The sequence below is a fragment of the Fistularia commersonii genome, chromosome 4 (genome assembly GCF_037954325.1).
Source record: "Fistularia commersonii isolate RoL2024-O1a breed Wild chromosome 4, RoL_Fcom_v1.0, whole genome shotgun sequence".
NCBI classification, from domain to species: Eukaryota; Metazoa; Chordata; class Actinopteri; order Syngnathiformes; family Fistulariidae; genus Fistularia; species Fistularia commersonii.
Genome location: NC_141287.1, coordinates 9569869 through 9587839, shown reverse-complemented (window position 1 = coordinate 9587839; position 17971 = coordinate 9569869). Strand labels below are relative to the sequence as shown.

General features: G+C 40.7%; 2 protein-coding genes across 3 annotated transcripts in view; one reads left to right on the top strand and one right to left on the bottom strand.

The window, feature by feature from the left end:
* col4a1 (collagen, type IV, alpha 1) overlaps nt 1-15524 on the bottom strand; it is a 40442-nt gene extending 24918 nt beyond the window's left edge. The window contains exons 1-2 of the mRNA XM_086145198.1: nt 15459-15524; nt 15088-15299 (exon numbers count right to left, since the gene is read on the bottom strand). Coding sequence (XP_086001324.1) covers nt 15088-15159 — 72 coding nt within the window. The 5' untranslated portion in view covers nt 15160-15299; nt 15459-15524. The remainder of the gene's footprint in view (nt 1-15087; nt 15300-15458) is intronic.
* The window catches only part of col4a2 (collagen, type IV, alpha 2), a 52630-nt gene continuing 50083 nt past the window's right edge, over nt 15425-17971 (top strand). Inside the window, exons 1-3 of one of the 2 annotated variants that reach the window (XM_086145197.1) lie at nt 15425-15584; nt 15740-15838; nt 15945-15996. In XM_086145197.1, coding sequence (XP_086001323.1) covers nt 15804-15838; nt 15945-15996 — 87 coding nt within the window. In that variant the 5' untranslated portion in view covers nt 15425-15584; nt 15740-15803. The remainder of the gene's footprint in view (nt 15585-15739; nt 15839-15944; nt 15997-17971) is intronic. The other variant, XM_086145196.1, reaches the window with a different exon arrangement.

Below are 17971 nucleotides of genomic sequence, written 5' to 3'. Positions count from 1 at the left end.
CTGATTTTTGGAGTAATTCTTTCTGGGTTTATCTGTAATATAAAGCACTTTTTCCAGCTTTATAGTTTTGTTGGTTGGTTGGTTGTTAGGTAGATGGGTCGGTTGGTTACTTGGTTGGTCCATTGGCTTGTTTGTTGGTTTGTTTTAAAACAATTTTCTTCATCAAACTTCGGGCAATTTTTCTTGCTCATTTTGACACCTTTATCACAAACATATATTAAAGAAACAGTTACTTTGAGTTTTTGAGTCAGTTCAGTGTTCATCGGTAGTTCATCTGTGTTTTGTTCGTGCATCTGTTTGGATGTAAGAAGGGCAGAAACTTCCAAAAACTAAAATGAAACTAAAATGAATCTCCATCTCATCTTGTGATTGGTCAATTTCAACCTCCTTGGTCAGGACTAAAATGTGCTGAAATTATTTTTGATACAGTATTTTCTGCAGCTGCTACTCTATCAGCTCTGGTCCTTCATTCACAATGAAAGATGTACATAATCTTGGGAGTCAAAAGGAGAAAAAATTCAGCTGTCTTTCCAACTGAAACATATTTGTTCAAACGTCATATTCTATTAATTGACTTTGTTCCCACAGAAAACCAGAACTGGAAAAGAAACTGTTTGTATAAGCGAAAGTTTGTACGGTCTGTTTTCTGGGCAGTCCTGTTGTCTGGACAGCATTTCAATTTGTTCTTCAACCCCGTGTCATTGAATGACTCACTTTTGCCCTCAGCCAAAGTTTAACAATTCCCTCCCATCTGATATTTTCATCAATATCATATTTTATAAATGTAAAGGCACAATCTACCTCCCATGAGATAGCTGGTGCTTGTATTTGGTGAATAAATTCGCTGCAAAACAGATTTTTACCACACAGGGGCAGAAATAACACCCACCACTGGAGTCTCAAATTTACTGTACATTGACACCAAACAGCTGCACATTCAGGACGTCAGCTCCATCCATCTATGCAAGAGCACAAAAACATCTGGCCAATGTCATTCCATGATGTTTGTGCACGTTCGTCTCAAAACCGCCTCACGTTTTCAGCATATATCTGCTGTACTCTCCCACAGCCGATGAAATATCTGGCCTATTGGTGAATGGGTGTTTAAATAACTTAATGTGACTCGTGATAAAGGTGGATTCATGAGCTTTTCATTGTGGTCTTGAAGCCATTACCTCCCTTGGACTTCACAAAACATCTTCTGCAAAGCCTGATAGCCTTAACCAAAGTCATGAAAAAAGATAGTTGCTCTTATCACGGGAACACTGAGGTGTATTCAGAAGATGAAAATACATTTCCTTGGTGTGAAAATGTAAGTCACAACAGAGTGGTTTAACCGGGAGCTTATTTAATCGCCTGAGCAGAGGGGGGCCTTCCTTCCATCTTAATAGAGGTTTTGCTAAGAGATAATTGTTTTTATATTGTTGCATATTTAGACCTATTTATTTGTGAACTGCCATCTGATAAGAGGTTTCATCAGTCCATGTTTTTGAAATGAGTCTATGTAAGTAAAACAAGAGTCAGGTAACAAAATAACAAGTGTCAGTGTTGAATTCTGGGGTTGATTATCAGAAAATAAACATGGTCTTACTGGAGGACACAAGCCATAAATAGCCATTTATCAAAGTCATTTAAAATTCAATTATATAGCATCATTCACACATTACAAAAACCACAAAGTGCTTTCAGATGGACGGTTTTAAGTGATTACAAAAGAATGTAGTGAGATGAGAACCCTCCTCAGGTTGGAACCAGCCACCCTTGGACATTCGGTAAAGGGCGGCTTGAACGAGGAGGTCAGCAATATAATGGCATGTCTAGTCACGCAAAAGTTGAAATATAAAAGCCAGGATTTTCAAATAGAGACATAATTAAAGAGATTAATTCTCTAAATAATCAAAGTAAGAAGGATGTGCGGCAGCTATCTGGTACTGTTTGTAGACAATTCAAAGAGATTAAAAGTACAGTTACTTGTCAGGGTTGGCTAAACGGCTGGCGTGCGCTTGGCAAACGCACACCTGCCGCAGACTGCCATGTGTTGGGAGCACGCGGTTGGCCCCAGTTACCGGCAATCAGTGAGGGGTGAAATGCCAGAGCTATGAGTCTCAGTCACTGCCGGGGCATTCGCTTCTCTCCCATGCCATCGCTCACCATTCACTCTCTTTCTGTCTCCCACACCATTCGCCATTGCCAGCGCATTTTCGCCTGGCCGGCCCAGCGTTCCCCTGCCTGTTTTTGCCTCTACTTGTTCACATACCAGTTCTCCCCTCCAAGTAAACTTGGTTTCAAACCCTATCTGTTTGGTGCGGACTCCTGTGTCTGCGTGTGGGTCCAACCTCCAAACCATAACCATTACTAAACTAAAAGCATGGTTAACCACCTCCATCTTTGCCTTTCCTAGAACCATTTTAATTCAACAGAGTATCTACCATCTGACAATATAATTTCTTCAAATATTGCTTAAATTGAATATTTTTTTAATTGACTTGGCTTAAAAAGAACAAAACAAATGTCTTTTCTCATCTAGATTTGAACAATCTCATCCGTCAGGGTGGAAGGGCCCCGGCAAGCTCTGTGTTTGTTTTGCAGTTCATGTTTTGAGCTCATGCCCATTTCGCTCAATTTCAAGTTGGCCGATCAGATTGCGCTAAATGACATTAAATTGCCATTTTGGCATTCCACCCCTCTGGTAGATACTGTGCAGAAATATTCACATCAGCTTCTGGTTTCTTCTGTGAGCTCACAGTGGGAAGCACTGAGATCTCAAGGGGGTCAATACTCCATTTTGTTTCCCTTCCAGTGAGTACAATATGACCTCCTGTATCCCTTTGCAGTCGATCCCACTTACATATCCTACACAGATATTTCGAGGCTATTCATACAGACCCTCATGATGAGCCATCAAACAGGCTCTTACTTTGTCACAGTCTATTTACTACAGCAGCATACCATTGGTCTAAGATGTTTAACCTGTATAAGTCACCCCATAAAGACATGCTCACAAAACTAACCACGGTCTTTGGCTTCCATATGGAGACAATCAAGAAAGATTTATACCATAAATGTCAGAAGGAGTTCAGTTTATGTGAGACAGTAAACAGAATTGCAATGCGCAACATGTCCCACAGATTGCAGTTGATCAGATTGATCAACTGATTTTTAGGTCATAAAATGTAAAATGACCAGCGTATCTGCATCGATGATGGCTTTTTCTTTCTGACCACAGGTGCAACTGGCTTCAACTTTTCTATCCCACAACAGTGGACTTACATTCAGGAGAAGAGGTCAGGAGATAAAGTCAAAATAGCAAAGAGGAGTAGTAAATGATGGATATTGGTTTTCAGACGTTGCTGAGTTAAAATGGGCTGCCTCTGACATTCCTGCCCTTCTCTGGTACTGAGAGGCAGGGATGAGAGAACAGAAGTGGAGGAGGGGAATTTTCTGCTTGACTGCCATACTTGGAAGACAAAGCTCCTGGTGCAACTTGCTTTCTAAACAGCACAAATTTATGCCTGTGTGTGTGTGTGAGCTACATTTGAACGTACTCCAGCGGTTTGATATGAAAGAGCAAGTCACTCATGCAACTGCTCCTCCAGGGTAGAATCAATGCGGTCAGAAGGCGTTAAACTGAGATGAGCATTAAAATAAATTAATAGAATTTAAGATAAGATAAGAACAACTTTATTAATCCCGAAGGAAATTGTTGTGCCAGAGTTACAGAAAATATAACAGTAATAAATAATAAAAAGAAAAAGGCAGAATTAGAAATAAAAATAAACTATAAACTATAAAGTGTCTCAGTGAAACTATAGTGTCTTAGTAAACAAGTGATAAGACTATAAGTGTCTTAGTAACAAGTGAGGTAAGGAGTGCACAATAGTATGATAAAAGGAAAAATTGTAGTGTAGCTGTTATGAAATGAAATATTGCACAGCTCTGAATATTGCACAGCAATATTCACTGGATGTGTAAAATCCCACAGAGATACATTTGACAATTATTGCGAGTTAGAGGATTACTCCAATCATGAGTATGCATGCTTTGAAATTGTGAAACTATTTCTTCAGCAAACCTCTGCATAAATTTGAAGAAGTCACATTGTATCTTCCAAGCATTAGGAAGTAGAGACACACACATGGTAGTAATATTTAAATAGTTCAGGGAATAAAAAAAAAAGCAGAACAGAAACCAGTTTGTTTCCTACAAGCAGACAATGTGCATTTACATTGTTGGACAAAACACAGCATTAGGATGTGATTCCTTTGTTTAGGGATGCCTATGAAGCCATCTTACTTAGAACAGCTTGATGTAAAACATATCCTGTTCTGGCTGGAGGCAGCAGGTATTCATCTACACCCCCGAATTAGTTTACCCTTTCTGTAACCAAAACCAGATGCTGTTTCATTCACTCTTATTCCGTCTAACACACAGGAACATACGGATTCAGACAAGCACAAAGTAAAAGAATTGAAGACACCATTTAAAACTTCATTCATGAGAACAAATCTACAGTTTTCACTTGTTCGCCTCTCAGTAGCACTGCCTTAAGATTAGAGAGGCAGATATGGTTGACTGGCAGATCATCTGCTCAATCCGCAGGTCAACGGCATGAGTGTGGGTGAGGAAACCAAGAAAGTATCACTCAAGCCCCCCAACCCACCCCCATTACGACAATGTAGCATTACTGAAAAAATAAAGTGTGAATGTGATCAGAGAGGCAGCCATCAACTGTCATCACATTTTAGGGTCAGACTAGCTGGAAGGAGTAGTTAACTGCAACTCGACCATATAAGTCATGTATTCCAATAACAGTGCAGAGCATCTACTTTCATCTTAAAAAAACTGGGAGTTTTGAAATAGAAACAGGCCAGGTGTAAAGGCACCAAGGCAATGCAGCCATCAAACATTCACACACAACTCATCCGCAGTGGAAAATGTATAACATTTCAGCAAACGTGACATGTAGCGACGACATTCAGCAGAGCACCACAAGGCATATCATCAGTCGGACAGGGAATTCTCACATGTAAAATTAACCCAGTAAATGGGAAAATTGTTTTAGAGAATTTCTCAGGCCTCCGAAACCCTGGAATTGGCTGAATTTCAAGAACTAGTGGGAGAACTCCAGCTGTTTCGCAAACTGAACATGGACGGGAAAATGAGAAAAGGGGGGAAAAACGCACAGTTTGGGCAAGAAAGAGGGCTATAAAACCAACTCTTAGTCGACCTGCCAACACTTAACAATATCAGTCACCTTTTACTCAACTGCCAGTACCACACCATAAAATCGCTTTAGCTCAAAAACAATTTGCTATAGGTCAAAGGGGTCTCCAACTTCTCTTAATCAGTGCATCTTGACCAGTTGTATGACCCTCGGAGGCTCATCCTGTTGACATTTAACCTCTGATCAGGCCATTAGAGGGGATTTAAATGTTCAAAGAAAGCTCTTAATGTATAGGTCATCTTGATAAAAAGGCACTTTGTGAACACATGAAGACTCACAATCATTTGGTTTTGATGGGGAATTCCCGGCTGTAACCATGGCAGAACCTCACAAACATGCATATTGGTTCTCTACCCACTAACAGATCATGGCTTGATCCATTTGGCTGAATGCAGCGACATTGTAACACCAACAGGAAGCAAGAGGTGGATGGCTCTGATAGAAGACAGAAGTAGATCATTTAACACAGATAGAATAATTTTGACTGAATTTGCAGAAGAATCTCAGAGACGTATAAAAGCCTATGAAACTGCAGGACAAGATATAGGAGTAGTCTTCTGATGTCAATGCACACACATGTGCGGTATGAATATGCAAGGTTAACTTTTGATTACAGACATCAAGAAGATTTATCCTGCAAAATCGCCTCTCATTTGGTAGTAGAGATAGATTCTTTGTTTACTCCGCATAGCTCCGCTCACGTGCCAGCAAATCACAGGGCTGTGCAGTTATTGTTCCACCTAAAACATTCCTCAACAATCCCACAAAAACAGAAATGATCCAAGTACTTATATACACAAAGTCATATAACATACGAGAACACTCTACAGGCTGCATAAATTCAGGATTTGATAGACAGTGAGTTTCAATATCAATTTTTGGGAGGGGGTATAAGCAGCTGGGGGGGGGGGGGGGGGGTTAGTTGAGGAAGAGACATCAACAGTAGCTCTGCTCAGACATTTGTTTTTCCAGTCATCGGTTCACGTGAGCCGCTGTTGAGCTCTGAATACTTGAGCTCGCCCTGTGAATGTGCAGGACTCTGCCACAGGATGTGAGGTTTAGGAAGCCATTCTTTCACTGAAGAGGAAGGCCTCTTCCTTGCCTTTTATGCTCACAAAGACAAGAAGGGGTTGGGTCAGTCTTGCGTCTCAAGAGTGCTCTGGTATCTGGAAATAGTGACAGCATGTGAGGACAAGGAATGACCCCAGTGACACTAGATCAAGCAAACACATCCAACCTAGAAAATTCTCACACAATCTATTTTTTTTCATAGATTCCCAAGCCCTTATTCCCCAAACACCAAAATTTGATTTCTCAGATTTTGATTATAATTCTATTTATAACACCACTCCTTTATTCAATATACCTTTTATATGACTAGTATACTTAATAAAGCCATTGATCAGTCAATTAATGTTCATGGAACAAACACTGTGACAAATGAAATATTCATATTTTATACAATTACAACACAAGAACTTTGTCTCAGCATTATTTTGCTGGTTTTATGCTATTAAATTCGCTAATCAGATGATGTTTTAAAGTCAACCCATCCAATGCCTGCATGCAATCCCTTCAACTGGGGCTCAGTTACAGAAGTTGTTCAACCAAATGGCTTTGCTTTTAAAGTCACTGGGTCCCCTGATTTTAGATTATCATTTCATTGCCTGACAAATGTACGGCTCACAAAATGTACAAGAGTGTTTTGGATTCGCTGCAATTTAGATCTGATGAGTTCAGACAGAGCAAGGCATCTTGTACAATAGACAAACAATAATTTCGTTACACTTAATCGAAGGGTGAAGTGCTGGTTTCTAGCTTAGAACTGCAAAAAGAGGAAACATACATCTATTTTCTCATCCAACTTTTAGAAATTATTGACAATGGGACGCATTTCCCAAAAATCTAATGAGAACAACTTTTGTTGTTGAAATGTTTTGTTTTTGTTACAATCTATCACTTCTCCAGGTTATTTTTCCTTTCCAAACAAGGGGCTCTCCATGTTAAATTCTCATCCTCAGTGTTTTAAGTGATATTTAATGGCGATGAGGTGACTAGGGAGGCGATGAAGGAAATTTAAGAAGTAAGGATAATTATGAGAAAAAGGAATTTCCAAGATCCAGTCAAAGAAAGCCTTGGGGGAGCCTGTTAGTCCCATTATCATTCCAAACACTTCAGCAGATAATGATCATGAGGACAGAGCTGCCCGGTATTGTTCTTGTCTTTCCTTATCGGACTTTATCTCCTTCATCACTATTACATCAACCTCCTTTAAACATATGGAGGGCCATACACATTTCAGCACAATGGCGGCCAAGCCTTATTTGCAGAGATGTGAACCACAGAAATGAGACGACCCTCATGTCCAAAAATGTCCTAAGACACTTCTAGACAGGTAATGTATGTTAAAAAAGGAGACATGACAAATAATCTAATTTTATAAAGTATTTATGGATAAGGTACCATATTGTGCTATAGATAGTAATGATATATAAAATCACTTGGATAGGGACTTTGAGGATTTATCCTGTTGTGCAGTCCTAGTTTACATTAGAAAATTTTTCTATCAATTACTTTACCAGCTCCTGATTAATGCTAATGGCAACAGCCTGATTTCACCCTTCATACACCTATTTTAGCCTCTCTGGTATTCACATTGTCCACTTACCTGCAAAAGTATAAAACTCTCAAGGTTTCACTGTGCCCTTCACAATATTTGAGACAAGACTCAGTACAGCGCTGCTCTGATACATCAGTTTTTGGAGCAGCAGACAGTTACGGATTTACTGTCCAACTTATGAGTGATTGAGAAAACAATAAACATGCTAATCACAAATGAAAATATAAATAAGATTAGCTGCACTGCACTGGTAGAGCAACAAGTTAAAACAACAAAATAGCAAGAAATGAAAAAGACATCTGTCCTTCCTGGAAAGAGTCTTACGACTCCAGACTTACTGTAAATACATGTGCAGTCTTGGATTCTGGAATGAAATTCAGATTAAGCTCACATTCAGTGATTTCAGTCAATTTTCTATAGACTAAAAGCAATATCATATCGTCCAGAACTATCCCTGAAAGGAATGTGGAGTAACTCTAAATCAGTTAAGATGAGGAGAATGCGAAGGAACATGTGCGACCCGTCAGCAGGTTGTGTCCTGTAGTGTAAATTACTACACCAGTCATCATGCTCATGTCGAGCTGGAAGAAGTAAGAAATGTTGTCTTTCATGCAAGACTAAGACTTGCTGAAAGGCACCACATGCTATGTCTTAACAGGAACTTTAATCGGTTAACTTTTAATGGGCCAAATATAAAGCATGTGCCTTTTTCATCCGTAATGTGGGGTCACACTTCTTCAGAGTCTCTCTCTTTCCTCAGCAACATGAACTCTTCTTCCCTTTGCGAGCAGCCTTGTTATGCACAACCCCAATTACAACCTGCAGTTTGAAACTAGACTCTCAATATCATGTGCGCAGAAAAGGAGCCTGGAGGGTAACATTTATACTTCTGCGATGGTCGATGTGTATATTTTTTCATTTTTAATTTTGTTTTCTCTGCATGCTTGTGACGTGAGCACAGATTCAATTATTTATGATTCTCATGTGACGCAAATCATTTTCAATATCATTTTGAGGGCCAAGTTATCTGAGAAGTGTCATCTGATCTTCTTTCTGAACATTTCAGCAGCAATATTAGATGTTCTCATCCAACAGGAACTAATATATAACTACAGTACAAGAAAAGACAGAGCTGGAGGTTGCAGAGATGAAGATGTTGAGGTTGACGAGGATTGATAGGATCAAGAATGAGTCTATCAGAGGAACAGCACATGTTAGATGTTTTGGAGAGAAGGTCAGAAAAGCCAGACTGAGATGGCTGGGTCATGTACAGAGGAGGGATAGTGACCATATTGGTAGACAGACACTAGAATTGGAGCTGCCAGACAGGAGGTCTAGAGGAAGACCAAAAAGGGGATTTATGAATGTAGTGAGATGGATAGTTTGTTGGTGTGAGAGAGGAGGATACAGAGAATAGGGTTAGATGAAGAGATGAGATTCTTGAATCTCATGGTATAAAACTCATTTCTCATATGAAAAGTGATATTCCACAGAGCACTTGGAAGCAGAATAATAACTCACTTAGCACCGAGGGCAGGCATAGTACTGTGTTCATTGCTGGCCAGAGCTGTAAAATTTTAATCAGAAAACCTGTTATGTGAACCAAAAAAATTCTCAACCTTGTAAGATGTGGATAAAAGTGACAAAGTAAGGTGGTAAATGTCACGGGTCGCAGGGGCGGACTCGGGCAGGGAACCACACCTCAGAGTGGCAGGACGGGTTGCAGGCAGGACGGGCCCCAGGCAGGGTGAAAGCAGGACGGGCCCCAAGGCAGGGGGGTGAAGGTAAGAAGGGTCATGGCAGGATCTCAGGAAGGGTCACAGCAGAGTCAGGGTCCAATGTTACACCGGCCGGCTGGGTCCAGTCGTAACGGGGTAAGGAAGGGTCACGGCAGGGTCAGGGTCCAATGTTATACCGGCAGGAGTGAGGTCTGGTCGTGCCATGGCTCCGCAGTGGTCTGTGAGAGCCACAATCCCCCGGCGCCAGGCAGAGCGTGCCGCTGCCCTTTATAGGGATCTTGATTAGCGGCATCTGCTGCAGCTGGCGCCGATTACAAATTGGACCCAGGTGTGATACCCTGACAGGTAAAGGTCTTCACTTGTATAGCGCATGTCACCTTGCTGTTTCTTACGATTGCTGGGATGTCAGCTCTACCAACTCAGCTGCTACAGCCCCCTCAGGATAACCATTTGATTTGATTTTGAGGTACATTGGAATTTTCAGCCAAGGAGTTACGTTTGAACGCAGCATTAAACCTAACTATTGTAAAGTGCTGTCAAGGAAATGTATGCTGGTAACAGCAATGCCAACGATTATGGATGAAATAGATGCTCCCATTGTAATTAAAACAGCACTTTACTTGGAAGTCCAAATACCAGTCTTGAAATAAGCATTGTTTATAATTCCTGATTCTAGAAATAAAATATCATTCCCTTATCAAGATAAACTAAAGCAAAATTACTGTGATGGTGAGCTTGAGAGTGAAGCCTTGAAGATTTTGCATGTCTGTTATTTAGGCTCAAATAAGCTGTCATTTGGGAAAACAAATTTCCCAATGAAGGCCTTCCAGCTCAAGCAATGAGCAGGAATTATACATGTATCAATAAGTATTAGCCTGTGTAGACTACTTTGGGGTGAAATGTCCTTCAACAATTTGTATTCTGTATTTACAGCACATCCAGTTAGTTTTCTACAAAGCCAATACCCAAAGGTCAAAAAAGACCAACAGTAAAGAGCAGAAAAAATAAGTACATTTTTTGAATATTTGGAGAAAAGAAAAAAAAAAAAACACATACGTCAGAAACGGTGAATACGAAATTATTTGTATTTCATGAATATCCAATGTCAAAGCTTTTGAAGTATGGAAATCAATTATCCCCTGTTCATATGATACCGTCTTGAAGTCTTACTGCTTCATTACAACAATCAAAAAGATGGAATTACTTGGATACAACTCAAATGAAGTGTTGCAAATTTAGAGGTTTGCAGTTACATCCTCATATCTGATTGGATTATGTGGGAACACAGTAGACAATGATTTGTTTTATGCATATACAGATGCATAATCCAGTGCATAATCCTCATGACTTGCACACACTAACACAAAACCACATAAAGGCATATAATTACACCAGATAAAACAGTAACAAGATACTTAAATAAATTTGCTGTACTAGAAAGTTACAATAGATTGTCCTATATTACCAATTATATTCTTGCCGCTGGGATGGAGGACCTCTGAGCCAAAACCTGACAAAGACAACAGCTGAAAAATTAAACAGCCAAATATCCACTCTTTGTCATAACACAGTAAATCTCATGATACCATCAACACTGTCTTTATCATGCTATGTCAACTGAACAATTTGGGAATAGCTTGTCAAGCACAGACTGAGATAAATAGATTAGTCACAGGGTTTCATCACTGGCTCGGAAGAACATTCCTTCACTTTGCAGGCTAATAACCTTGTCGCACCCTTCTGTCCCAACCTTCCTCTCTGTTCCACCATCACTCCCTGCCAGACATATCCATTACACCGCCTCCAAACAACAAAGGCCTCACCAATTTCATACTTAAAAGGTCCAAATTGCACCCTTCATCTCAGGGATGTAGGAGCAAACTTGAGGATAACAACGACACAACAACAAGATGTGTAGAAATGAATAACAAGGGCAACAGGCGTAGTTTATATGTGAAAAGCAAAATCAACCATGACCATTCCCAGTGAAATACTTTCAAGAATCCACTTTGGACCACAGGGAGATCTGACATGGACACTGGAACACATAGGGCGAGGTTTACACACACACACACACACACACACACACACACACACACACACACACACACACACACACACACACATACACACAAACAAAAGCAGGAAAAGGGTCTGCCACAGTAAGTGAGTATCAGGGTCAGAGAAGAATCATCCTTGTCATGCATGAACGCCTGTCAAAATACAGGCCCACTGATACAGTTACCACTCTTCCAAATGTAGGCATTTTTACAATGCTTGGAACAGGGGTCGGACAGGTTTTGTCTTCACAGGGTCGATTGCTTTGTTGGTGGCCTGTTGCAGTGACAGGGGCAGCTGTTGTCTCTGTGGGAGGTGTAGGTTAAGGATCAGGTACCCAGTAAAACACAAGCACTTGTGTTGGTTATTTAGATTCTGAATGAGTAATTCCTTCAAGATCTTGTACTTGTCTTCCACATGTTAAGAAAATCAGAAGCTGACATTTCTGCTTTCACAATTATTTTTTGTGATCGTGTATGTCAGAGAGCAGCAGGGCCAAACCGCAAGTTGGACCTTTGATGTAAGAAGAAACTTGTCCTTCCCGTCAACAATCACCTTTCCTAACTCATTTAACACACACATGTAGGATGATACACACATCCTACACGAACTCTCACTCCAAAAATCTGCTAATCTGCACATCCTCCTCCTTCTCCTCGAGGAATTGACTCATTTATACCACAGTAAATGACCAACCTTAGGGAGCATATCTCTTTTCAGTAAACAGTTGAGAAATTCACTCAGGATCACATGCAAAAAACGTGTGTGGGTGGTGGTGGCGGGGGGGGGGGGGGGGCTGGCTCTCTAAATCCACTCAAAAACAGAGGAGAGCTTAAAGGGACGATATTTTGTCCTTTTGTCAAAAGTCAGTGAGACCCATTCTAAACTCAGGGTTATTCCACGAACTTTTGGCTTTATACACATGGGATGAGAAAGTGTTGTTTTGTGCTGTATATTCAGTCTTGGCCTTGGTTGAGCACCACTGATTATGATGCCAAGACAGCCTGTTCTAATAATGTCTGTACCAAAAAAAACAGCAATTCTCAATTAAATGAAGGACATATAAGATTGCACATATGTTTGATTCATAATGTGCTTATGACTGCATGCGTTTGCCTATTTATGATATGAGTGATGAATGAAACCTCCTCTACTCACCCTGAAGATTTGGAACCATGACCTGTAAGATATGTCAATCTACAATTCTAAATCATTTTACATTGTTGCTGTCTGATCATCGTTCGGCCAGAATTATATATCCTCTTCTTTCCTCTCCTCTCCTCTCCTCTCCTCTCCTCTCCTCTCCTCTCCTCTCCTCTCCTCTCCTCTCCTTTCCTCTCTTCTCCTCTGCTGTCTTCATTTCTACTCTCCTATGCTCTACATATGTCACGCAGGCAATGGGTAAAAATTAGCAAGACTGCATCATATCAGTGGATAGTGAGTTCTCAACAGCTAACCAATTGATAGCACAATATGAGAAAAGATACACACAACCTTTGAAACTGTCAAGAAAATTAAGAAAAGTCCAGACATGATAATATCTGAATGGAGTATGGAATATACCTTTATGGGGCTTTAGTTTTCCTAGCAAATGAAGGACTGCCCTACTGTTGAATACTAAACCATTACCAACCCATCACATGACCATTCCCAACAGGTTTGCCTCATCCTCACCTCTGATTTCTGTTACTTTAGCACAAGTGGTGTGTTTCTGCAAGGAGCCTTATAGGGACTGCATTAGATCTCTGCTTTGTGATGGAACTGTGACTGAGAGTTGTTTTCCATCAGAGAAATTCATAGATGGATCTACAATCAAAAAAGCATCAAAAGTTTGCCTTGTTTTTTTTTTTTTTGGTACCTCCATGTCACAATTTTCAGCAGGCCTTACTCACGCCTTGGATTTCCCTTTGTCAAAAATGTTCCTGATGAAGGAAGCAAACACTTATACTCCTTAAAAAAAGTTTGTTACTATGTCTGTTTGCTGAATAATTACAACAATAAATACAAGGCTGGTTTGCATAAAACTTTGCTGAGGATGTACAGTTAGAATGATGCAGACATACTTGCAGTTTCCATTTGCTTTCAGGGGCTCATATATTTTGCCTTTGACTACTGAAATATTGAGAGGCACAGTGGGTAGCTGCACGCACTGGCTGAAAGTGTTAAACTATTCTCGGAGGTGAAAACAACTCCAACAGCCAAAATGTACATACATTTGTCTTCTTTCCTAATGAAAAGCTTCCTGAATAAAATGAGTCACAACTGTAAGTCACAGTCCACTGTAACCTCCCAAGCCATTGGGACTGTCCGTCACAATAAAATAGACATGGTGGCATTAGTCTTTAAGCAAAAAGGCGAAATTAAACTCTCACCGCAAACACAAATCATTACAATGACCAAACAGCACCTGAATCCTCCTCCCATTCTAACCAGCAGTACCTCCCTGACATCTACTAACACTGTTGGTCACAAATTCACATCATCATATTCACATCATTATTTTTCTTATCTCTGATTTTGCACTGGGCTGTATATATTGTGCATGGTCTCTATCTCTGTTATGTTTTTGTTCACATTTCCTACTCATTCTTTCATGCTGCTGTGACAATGGAATTCCCCCATTGTGGGATCAATAAAGTCAATCCTATCCTATCCTATCCTATCCTATCCTATCCTATCCTATCCTACCCCATCCCATCCTCCTTGTGCCTTGATTAAAGTTCCATACAGTTGAAACAATGAAGCCTTTTGTACAGAGCTGAAAGTAAAGGAAGCGCTCTTTTTTTAACATGTAACATTAACCAGGGTTCACGGGAGCAACTGGACTTAATGAATAAAAAACTGGATCTAATCGCAACTAAATATTTCCTCGATAACTATAATTATAACTGTCTTCTAAATGAACTGTTTATTCCTTCAGGTGAATGAATTATTCATTGCAGTTCTTGAAAAAGCTAAAAGTTCATCATCTATGTGCTCTCTGTTTGTCTCTCTGTCGCTCTCTCTCTCTCTCTCTCACACACACACACACACACACACACACACACACACACACACACACACACACACACACACACACACACACACACACACACACACAGTCTGCCCCACCCTCATCTCCCTCTGTCTCTTCACTCAGCAGCAGGAGGCAGGAGTGGAAGATGACTCTCCAAGTGAGAGTGCAGAACAGACAGCCATAAACGCAAAACAGTTGGGTCATATTAAAAAATCAATAAAGGATGGATTTTTTTAAAGAGTACACAATTACAAAGATGATAAGAAATCCAACATTCCAAGGTTAGTGCAGAGGTAGAATACTTCGACCACAGTTGCATGAACAAGTTGCACCAATTTAAAATGTGAATAAGATCCAACACATCCATCACACAGAAAGTTATAGAGCCCCAATGAAGCACTGCTCTCCCCCGGGTGGAGGCTGATCTTACCTCAGCCCCAGTCAGGTCCACTCTGGATGATAGCGTGGCCAGCAGGAGCAACGCGCCGGTCCGGAGCAGCATCTCGGCGACGAGCGTTAGAGAAAAGCCTCCTCCGCTGATCGACCACCTGTTTTGTTTTCAGCCGCTTGCTGTCCTCTTTCTTCAAATAATTCACAATTCAGCGGCGGAGCGGTGACAGCACGTTGGGCTGCATCTTTGTCCTGCACGATATGGGGCTCTGATCAATGCAACTTGGTTTAGTTGGTGATCCACCACACCCCCACCCAAAACGACCACCCTCGCTCATGCAGACGGACACAACCCAACTTTTTCCAAACATTTTCACTCTTCTCTGTGAGGAGAGGGACGTCTAGACCTACTTTGGTGGGCTTTTTTCCGCGAGAATATTTGGGAAGATACTGCAGTTGCAGGTACCGGCAGTTTTGACATTTCATCCCGGGGACCCGCGCTCTCCCCGCCCGGTGCGCAACTTGGAGAGACTGGCTGTAAGTAACGCATCTCTTAAAGTGGTAGATGATACGCATGTGGCGGGAAAACAGTTTTATTTTTCATACTGTTTTCACTAGTAGTAGTTCACTGAGAAGTGGTTTGAAAACTAAAATGTGTGTGTGTGTGTGTGTGTCTGGACCGTGCGTCTCAGGTCGGGTACGCCATGCGCTAGACTGGTTCACATTGGAAGCGTGTGACAGAAGTGCCGTGGAGCCATGCAGATGCAACTCCGAGAAGTAACGCATCTGAGGTGAGGAGGCTGCTGTCGGCGGTGGGGGGGGAGGGGGGGGTACACTGCAGTTTGAGTGTACTGGCAGCCACAACAGTGATAAAACTGTCTTTCATATCAACCCCAGGTTGCTGCTTGTATGCCTCTGTGTTGCCGTCCTCGCCGCAGGAGTCCAGGCGGTAAGTCGTTTTCTCCCACGTTTTGGGGATTCTTGGCAGGGAAGCTGCAGGGGAGGAATAGAGTCTCTCCTGAGCTCACAGTGGGAGTGTCTGTTTGGGGAGGATCTCCAGGAAAAGGGTGCTAGCTTTGCTCAGAGTTAAAGTGAAATCAGCCACTTAGATTATTGGTAATTTAGTGGTGCGTCATAGTTTCCCACTTAGAGGCAGACATGGGTTGAGAGTCGATGGGGCAGAGGGTGATCAGTGTAACCCTGAGAAGTTCTAGCCCTTGGATTCCAAGCTTGAGTAATGTTCAATAACAAGGTAGCTTTCAGCCAATTCATAAACCTTCAAGGTCACGCCATTTTATCTGTCAGTTACTATACATCAGATTAATAACACAGGACTCCCCCTTAAAGTCTTTTTTCATTTTTTTCTCTTTTAAAATGTTCTTGCATCACTTAACTAACCGATATTAAGAATTTCATACTCAACGACTCTGTTGATCTATTGACCAAGCTTTTTATTTTATTTTAAGAGTTGGACATAAAAATTACAAATGTTAAAAAGCCACTTCAAAATATTTGGTTCGCAATGACTGAGGATGTAACTTCCTGGTGTGTGCTAACATTATCCAAAAGAATGATAATAAAATTCATTAAATGGTGTATTTAATGGGCTGTGGGTCAACTATGACCTGATAAAAGAAAGTGGAATCCAAATGTCATAAAAGCAGTGTTATAAGGGTTTGTAGTGTGGTTTTCTAGAGAAAACCATGGGACTTGAAAACACAACAACTCAATTGTGCAACCCAATGTTTTTAAACCCATTTATTTATTTATTTATGAATTAATTTATTGATCTGGTCCCATAGTTTCCCACTTAGAGGCAGGCATGGATTTGGTTCCAAGGCCGTGTCTTTGCTTTCGTTTCAGTTTATTTTGTGCAAGTAAGGCATCACACAGACAATCAAGTTAACGTGGTAGAGTTGAGATTAATTAATTTTAAATCAGAAATTATTAAGAAAAATTGAAATGCAATAAATTATGATTTGTCTATATGAATGCAAAAAGAGGGTCTGCACTGTGTTGTGTTTTTAAACTGACCATAAAATACGTTGTCTCCATTGAGTTATGGGGTCCTGCTGACAGAGGTGTCAAGGACAGGTCAAAGGAAAGTCCCGGCAGCAGGTTCAATGACCTGACCTGAAGTTGTGATTGAATTTAACCGCCCTTTTTCCTCACATGTTTCGAGTTGATCAGGCAAGAACTCTGAGAAACTAGACATGTATGATGTTTGGTCACATTTCCAACTGATTTGCAAGTAGAAACAGAAAGAAAATTATTCTCAGCTTCTCCAATGACATGAAATCACAATTACCAAACTTGGGCTCAAATATAATCTTGACTGTATTTTCTATATTTCCTCCCTTCCCTAAAATTATTTTAACAAGGGTACTTTAAACTGGCCTGTAAATGTCACATATAAGCAACTCATTACGGTCTAATCTTTTTTAAACTTTTATTACAAGACCCATTTCATGATGTTGATTCCACATCTAGCTCTGTTTTTCTTTACTCGTGAACATGCGGCACGTGAGTGTGATTTCCCGTTATGTTTGTTGTTCTCTGTTCAGAATGTCAGATGTTCAGGGGTTCTGCTGGGCATTCAATATCATATAAAAGGGTATTAAGATAAAGAGTTATTTTCACTGGTGTGATGAAAAGGCTCTGTTGTCTCTTGCATTTATCACATTTGTTCAGGGCTTCATTTAGAGGCATGTGATACGGCTCAGGTCCTCTGTGTACTGTGTATCACTGCTTCAGGCCTTATTATACAGGGGCAATAGACTAATTTTAGCTTGGCATCATCCAAGGGCCTGTTAGAGGTAAGTTAAGTGTCAAATAAGACAGCAGATGAAAGTCTTAAGTCTTTAGTCGGTTGATTTTTCCATCAAAGACGTGTCAGTCATGATATGAAAAACATGTGGCTAATC